The 8,328-nt window shown below is 35.9% G+C and overlaps 1 protein-coding gene across 1 annotated transcript in view; it reads right to left on the bottom strand.

Moving 5' to 3' along the window:
- LOC107727572 (protein FAM184A-like) overlaps nucleotides 1-8,328 on the bottom strand; it is a 159,382-nt gene that overhangs the window by 10,102 nt on the left and 140,952 nt on the right. The window contains exons 15-17 of the mRNA XM_016537471.1: nucleotides 6,058-6,175; nucleotides 4,498-4,602; nucleotides 2,088-2,296 (exon numbers count right to left, since the gene is read on the bottom strand). Coding sequence (XP_016392957.1) covers nucleotides 2,088-2,296; nucleotides 4,498-4,602; nucleotides 6,058-6,175 — 432 coding nt within the window. The remainder of the gene's footprint in view (nucleotides 1-2,087; nucleotides 2,297-4,497; nucleotides 4,603-6,057; nucleotides 6,176-8,328) is intronic.

The following is an 8,328-nucleotide window of genomic DNA, read 5'->3' as shown; positions in this document are numbered from 1 at the left end:
ATATGCAGCTTTTTGTTTGAAACCAGTGTAGAACACGGATTCACACAAGGTCACATCACGCACCTGCAGCGTTTCTGTGAACGGAGAAAACAGAATAAAACTATATTGGCTACATAAAAAGGAATATATAGGCCTATAGACAAAATATATTTCACTTAAATCATTAACAGATTAACAAAACGAAAGAAAAAAATTGTGCTGAGTTTCAGATAATAATGCACGCCGAAGTTCACGGGGGGGGGAACGAGACGGCAGAAAGCCGTGTTCTTTATTTTGCAAAAGCTTTACAGTTTTGAATGATGTTTTGCTTCTATCTGTATGACCAACCAGCATTGTTATGACCATAAATTAGCCTACCCATAACAGTTGGTAAAACAATGCAGTGATCGCATCGGTGCCTCACACGCACATACAACAAATTTTTGCTAATTTGACATCGCAGCCTGTTCATTATCAAAATAAAATACAGTTAAAAAACATTAAAATTTACACAGCTCAATTTAAATAGTCCGTAGTACAGTCTGTGCCATTCAGTGTGACCAGCGCCACACTGCTGACATAGCCTATATGTGAAGGATGATGTTTTACGTCGATAATGCGAGTGAAGAACAAAGCCTATAGTTTAATAAATAGGTTAGCATCCAGATACTTCGCGAATATGGAAACATTTGGATTCCTGCAGAATGAGAGGTAGGCTTCAGTTTTGTTTTTAAATGAATTCGTTTTGGCTTGACGCTTATATTTAGCACAACTTTAGAGGATTTGTTGTGGAGAGAAGGGAACTAAAATAGCCTAATCGTGTTTGTAATTTTGCTTTAATTTACTGGTATTTTAGCCTACATTATTTCTGAATGTAATAATAAAATGCAACCTACAGCCTATTAATTTAGGCTGTTTTTTTCCCCTCTCAAAACGCTTAGGAGTAGAGTTTTTTTTATCCATGCTGAAACATATTTAAATATCTTGAAAAAAAATACTTTAATGTTTTTAATGCGTTGACAGTTTTTTCCTATGTTTAATACACTTGGTCTTTGCTAAATCTAGAAAAGATGATGCTGTATTGGCTATGACTAAGCGAGATCAAGACTCTCTTCATGATTTTTTGTCTTTTTGAGTAAATAAAACACTGTATTTTATTATTATTATTATTATTAGCAAAGAAAAAGTTTAAAAAACAACGTTATTAACCAGTATGTTTTCTACTCAAACCGGTTTCACAGAGGAACGCAGGAACAGAAACGTTCACATACCGATTCTGCTCGGAGTGAACCAATCTTTTTTTTGTTTGTTTTTAAGCCCTGCATTATGCAATTGACCAATATCGGTATCGGTATCGGCCAACAGTTGTTTGTTAAAATCGGTATTGTATCGGCCAGAAAAAATACTATCGGTGCATCCCTAATAAATACTATATTAGTATATAAATAAAAAATAAAATTACATTTAGTGTAAAATGCCGTAAAAAGGAAAGAAAAGGGATGCTCAATCGTCATGGAAATTGAAAGGTTAAACCAAGACCATTGCATTATGGGATACAGAACCCCGCCTAGCAAACTGTTGTATACCGCACATTTTGGAATATATAGTATATCATGCATACAAAATATATTTTTATTATGTGTTTAGTATGATAGCATACCATTCCGAACAAGCGTACCAACTATGAAAATAAAATTAAAAATCAATGTGAATGATTTTTTGCCAACTTTTTGGCGTGGCAAATTAAATTCTCCTACATTTTCCCCGCGAAACGCAGCACATCCTTCAAATAGCACCAATCCAAATGCGAATTGTAATACGGCCCAAGTCTGGGACCAGGGCGACGCACTCATTATTTGAGTTAATTACTTGTTTCTTCGGAGCCGTAATTCCAGATTTCACACTCTCTGTTAGGCAGAGAGGAGCCTGGGAGATGCAAACACAAAGCAAACCATCAGAAGTTTAGGTGTGCATTTCCTCAGCACATAAAAGGGATACAACAGCTGTCTCTAGAAAAGTGGGCTATCGGTTTTCAGTGTGCTGGTGTGTTTGTCCGCTGGCCCGTGGTGCAGAGAGCGAGACGTCTGCCGTGATGAGGTGCGCCTCACCTCGTCAATTTCTTGGGTTCGGTGAGAGGGGTTGGTGGGGGCAGGGGTTTGCTCGTGTTAGGCTCCAGCTGGTGAATGGGGGAGTTGGGGATGGGTTCGAGGCGGTTGGGCTGGGGCTGGCCGCTCCCTGTCCCGGAAGCCTCCACATTGGCCCTAAGATTGGCCGAGCTGCTGAATCGGGTGGCTGATTTGTCGTTCTTTCGCTTTTGCTACATAGGACAACAAGAAAAGCAAACAAAAAGGAAGTTGGGAGAGCTTGACGCTCCATTTTTGAGAGGTTCTCCTAATGATTGCTTCCTAACAAACGCCCACCCTGAAAGTCAAGCTCGCAACACTCAGCAGAGGAAGCATCAGTCGCTCTCAGCCAATCAAATCAAAATGAGTCGAAAGAGATGTGTCAGAGGAAGAGGCTGTTGAAAATTTCAGACTGAAAGAAGAATGGCTTGGAGAGCAAAGAAGAACTGGATGTCTAAACAGGAAGAGAACGCGGAGCAACGAGAGACAATGACAGTCACACGTGAACACACACACACATAAATACACATGTAATCACCGACACTTGGAAGTTATAGAACACAGATGAGGGCAACGGTGAAATATCTGGTCAAACAGAATGACATTGTTGAGACTGGGTCAGGAACTGCTGTGACGTATGGAACAAACATCATTTTCTCTCAAGCTCTGGAAAAACAGGAAGTTAAAGGGAGTCACTCAAAAATGAAACTCCGGTCATCATTTACTCACCATAGCGTTGTTTTGAACCTGTATGACTTTGAATCTTATACGGGCTCTTTTGTATGCAATTGCGAGGTTTTTACGCTTCAAAATGGATGCAAATGGACCATGAAAAGTTCATAAAAATAGTATTCTGAGCTTATACGATTACTTTGAAGATCAGAAAAACAGTTATTTTTTCAAAAATTAATCATTCGCATTCATTGATTCACTGAGAATATCCAAAATAAAATCTAAAACTATAAAAAATGTTTTTTAATTAAAATAAATCTGAAATAAAATAAACTACAAATATAAGATGGAATACGTAAAAACCTAAACAAAAATGTGAAAATTAGAAATGTTGCCTTGGCAAATAAATTAAATAAATACATTTAAGTACTAATTTAAGTACTAAAACTGCTAAAACTGAAACTGAAACAAAAGCTAAATAGAAATATAAAAAAAATACAAAAAAGACAACAAAAAAAACCTAAAAAAATAACAAACAACAAAATTGCTAATACTTGAACTTAAATGTAAATAAAAAATAGAATGAAATATAAAATGAAAACCTAAGTGAAAATATTAAAATACTAATAAATACTATTTTAGCATAAAATTATGAATACAATAGTTTCTGCATAGGTGGTATGGTAGTATTTCATGTCAAACAAGTTTTCAGACTACAAAAATTAAATAAAAATAACATTTCATTCACCGATAAGAATAAGAAAATATATCATACAGCTTCAAGAGAATTGCAAATTGTATGCACTACTTTTATGATACTTTCATGTGGATTTTTTTGTCCCTTTTATGCTTGAAAGCTTCTGTCCCTGTTCACTGCAGTTGCATGGAAGAAACTATCCAGTATAATATAATACATTTTTCTGTTTCCATGCAGGTTTGGAATGACATGAGGGTGAGTAAATTATGTCAGAATATTCATTTCTGGGAGAACAATCCCTTTAATAGTGTGTGTGTTTGTGCGTTTGTTTGTTTGTTTGTTTGTTTGTTTGTGTGTGTGTGTGTGTGTGTGTGTGTGTGTCTGTGTGTGTGTGTGTGTTGTGTGTGTGTGTGTTGAGTGTGTGTGTGTGTGTGTGAGCTCTAACATGCTCCCAGTGAACAGTGTTTCCAATGAACAGTCCGGCATGTCAGTTGTATTGCCTTTGATTGCACCCCAGCAACACTCCACCCTAACCAGGCACAACACATCTACTAAAGTAATTTTCACAGTAAACAGAGCATATATGATGTTTAATATACAGTTGTAGAAAAGGATTTTTATCAAAAAATTGGAACCAAGTGACTGTCATGATATCTGTGCAGCTGGTTGGGAACTCCAATTAGCAATATACTCAAGTAATTTATCACTTTTTGCTTTTTTGTGTCATGCCTGGCTAGAATACAGTGTAAGAAATTACATTCAAGATGAACTATCAAGCCTCATTCACTGCTGTCATTTCCAAAACTTAGTGAGCTGCCTCGCTGTCTACTGTCTATATATTAGACACAACGTAAAGACGATGTATACACATATGAACATGCATTTCGTTCTATTTCTTTGTGTTCTGCCAAGCTTTTTTTTTTTTTAAGCAGATCACTAGGTTTTGGAACAGCAACTACATCTTAAACTAACCAACTACCAGCTCCACACACAAGGACACAGCAGAGTACAAAGAAGAACTCTTACCTTGACAAGAGGGTTAATGACACCAACATTAGGATTTGTGTTGAATATTTTGTTGAAGTTGGTCTCTCTGTTGACAAGCTCCAGCTGGTAAAACTTTTTGTCATCCTGGAAGGAAAAGTAGATCTCTCATGATATTCATGGACAATATAACAACACTGACATAAGAGCACCTTTTGTCTCCAGAACACGTGACTCAACACAAACATCTGCTAGTTAAGTGTTTTGCCAGATTAAATATATGAACAAAAATTAATGTAAGCTTCTACTAAAAATACTATTTCATGTGAAATTGTTTAATATATATATTTTTATTTTATTTTTCTATGTGCATTTTACAAGTCCATACAGTAAGAAATTGTATCATAACTCGAAAAAATATTTTAACAAAATCACAAAAATAGCCATGACACAATGTGAATTTAAAATCTAAATGTATACATTTAAATATAAGCAATATAAAAACATAGGCTACATTTGAATTAAAACAGGATATTTTTGAGTTCCCACCACCACTTATGTTCCTCAAAATAATAATAATAAACTGTCATTATAAGTGACCAAATGAAGCTAAACTGACATTATTTTAATCCCATTTGACATTCATAATGTTTATTTTTCTTTCCTTACATTCATTAAATATCACATATCTATGGAAGCCAGATTTGCCTTTAAATAAATAAAACAAATGAGGTAATTTTGACTATTTATCTAACAATTCTGGCTTCTTCTGAGAAAAAAAAAGTCAGAACTCACAATTCTGACTTTTTTCCCCACCATGGAATAAAAAATAAAAAAGGTAATATTTTTATCTCACAACTCTGACTTTTTATTTTCACAATTGCAAATTTATTTCATAAGTATGAGTTTAAATCATGCAGTTCTGAGTTTATAGGTAATTGTGACTGTGTCATCTTGCAATTCAGTCTGAATTATGAGAAAAAAAGAGTCACAATTACCTTTATTTATTTATTTATCCATCCATCCTGTGGCAGAAATAAGCTTTCATACATATCCACATAACTACAAAAGTTATATAATCGTCAGTATCAAACCATATGTTATTTTCATTTCAGCTTTGGTTAAGTAATTCAACTTTACTTGTAATCATTTGTATGCGTCACTGATTAAATGGTTTCAATGCATCAGGTAAATTCACTGTTAAAACAAAACAGCTTAGCTGGTGTAATTTTAGCAGGTGCTAGTGCAATTTTATTGTGGTCTGAATCTGAAAGATACAAGAAACATAGATGCCAAACATCTAACACAGCTATTTTATGAGCAAAGAAAGTCTTTTCGTAAACCACCATTGTTTTAAGGGGTGACTTTCATAGAAAAGCAGTTGTCACTGTGTCTAGAGCAGGATTAAGCTGGTCTTTTCAGCAGGGTTGTCTGTCCTGAAATAGATCTATCCCTCCAGTCTTGCGAGACTCTGCTAATCTCAGCAGGACCGAGCACCCGTGGGATACCTCGTCTTGTGTAACAGCATTCACAGCTGAGAAATTTCACAATAAACCTGAGATATTGTGAATGAGCATGTCACACTTCTTAAAATGCTCTTACCACCAGTTTCTTGACCAAAGATTCTCTCTCGGCCACCATATCCTTCAGTTCGGCTATTGTCTGCAGATCTTCAGGCCTGCTCTCTCTGTTCCGGAATTTGTCTTCTGTTCCCTCCAACCTGAAGAGCAAAGACATTTTATTTAGGATGAGATTGTACAAACTCTACGACCTTTACATCAGTGGATCTTAATGTCTTTATTATTAACATTTAACATTATTTTTTATTATTAGCATTTAGCATTGTTTTCCCCAGTCCAAGATGGTGGATGAGGAAAGAAATGTAGAATACAAATGAACTTGCATATCAACCAGTTAATGAAAATGATCAAGAATTGAACTTTTTTTTTTTGAGATTTTTTTGTGTTTTCATGTTCATTAAAGCATTGCTGCGTTAGCTTAGCAACATGCTAATGATAACAATTTTGAAATCAATTGAAGTAGCATGCAAAGCACTATTTGTGTAGGCAGTGGAGTTGCTAACTATGTAGAACACTTCAAATTGTTCACTTAAAGTTTCCATGATTAGGATGCTGTCTAGGCAGCAATATGAGTCACATGGTTTAGAAATTGAGCTATCAACCCTCTCGCCACTCTGTTTACAATCAGTCTGTCATCTGTTTGGGCTTGTGACTCATTACTGAGAGTGAAATTTGACTATTCTGACACTTTAGCTTAGTTAGAAAGCAAAGCTGATGGCTTTGTGCTTTGAACACAGAATGAATTAAACACCACTGGTAATATCACTGTTATGATATTGGCATCTGCCTTTTATTTTCTCTACTTCACATTGTATTAGTGTGGTAGTTAAAATCATCAGCACCTTTGAATAGCCGTTGCTCAATCGTTCTTTCATCTACAGGAATTCTTTGATGATCGGTGTCATCGAGGATCAATATCTCCACTGTTTCTGCATCTTTGAAGGATGCTTCTAAATGTGTGATGAATCTTTAATGAGCATGCAATGTGACGCTTCCCCAGAGGTATACAGTGTTAAGACTGATGGCTGTTTTCATATGAAAACCTTCCCTAAGGTCTTCACAACTGCTGGTAATAATGAAACAGAGGCAGTTTCATGAATAGTTTTAAACTGCTGCTAACAGAGGACAACACTGCAGTTTTAACTACTAAGGGCATGTTTATCTAAGGAAAGAAATGTAGAATACAAATGAACTTGCATATCAACCAGTTAATGAAAATGATCAAGAATTGAACTTTTTTTTTTTGAGATTTTTTTGTGTTTTCATGTTCATTAAAGCATTGCTGCGTTAGCTTAGCAACATGCTAATGATAACAATTTTGAAATCAATTGAAGTAGCATGCAAAGCACTATTTGTGTAGGCAGTGGAGTTGCTAACTATGTAGAACACTTCAAATTGTTCACTTAAAGTTTCCATGATTAGGATGCTGTCTAGGCAGCAATATGAGTCACATGGTTTAGAAATTGAGCTATCAACCCTCTCGCCACTCTGTTTACAATCAGTCTGTCATCTGTTTGGGCTTGTGACTCATTACTGAGAGTGAAATTTGACTATTCTGACACTTTAGCTTAGTTAGAAAGCAAAGCTGATGGCTTTGTGCTTTGAACACAGAATGAATTAAACACCACTGGTAATATCACTGTTATGATATTGGCATCTGCCTTTTATTTTCTCTACTTCACATTGTATTAGTGTGGTAGTTAAAATCATCAGCACCTTTGAATAGCCGTTGCTCAATCGTTCTTTCATCTACAGGAATTCTTTGATGATCGGTGTCATCGAGGATCAATATCTCCACTGTTTCTGCATCTTTGAAGGATGCTTCTAAATGTGTGATGAATCTTTAATGAGCATGCAATGTGACGCTTCCCCAGAGGTATACAGTGTTAAGATTGATGGCTGTTTTCATATGAAAACCTTCCCTAAGGTCTTCACAACTGCTGGTAATAATGAAACAGAGGCTGTTTCATGAATAGTTTTAAACTGCTGCTAACAGAGGACAACACTGCAGTTTTAACTACTAAGGGCATGTTTATCTATTCAGACTAAATAGGTCATTAACCTGGGGCCGGATGGGCACTGCCCTCTCAGAATTACACTCTCCCGCCTCAAGAACAAAATTTGAATGTGTCCATATCAGACAACTTATCTTCTAAACAAGGACATCCATCTATCTGTCCATCCATCCATCCATCCATCCATCCACTTATCGATCCACTTATACATCCATTTATCCATCTATCCATCTATCTATCTATCTATCTATCTGCTCTGTTTATCCATCCATCCATCT

This window comes from Sinocyclocheilus rhinocerous, unplaced genomic scaffold (genome assembly GCF_001515625.1).
Source record: "Sinocyclocheilus rhinocerous isolate Xijiao unplaced genomic scaffold, SAMN03320098_v1.1 scaffold185, whole genome shotgun sequence".
Classification (NCBI taxonomy): Eukaryota; Metazoa; Chordata; class Actinopteri; order Cypriniformes; family Cyprinidae; genus Sinocyclocheilus; species Sinocyclocheilus rhinocerous.
This window is presented reverse-complemented; position numbering and strand designations above follow the sequence as displayed.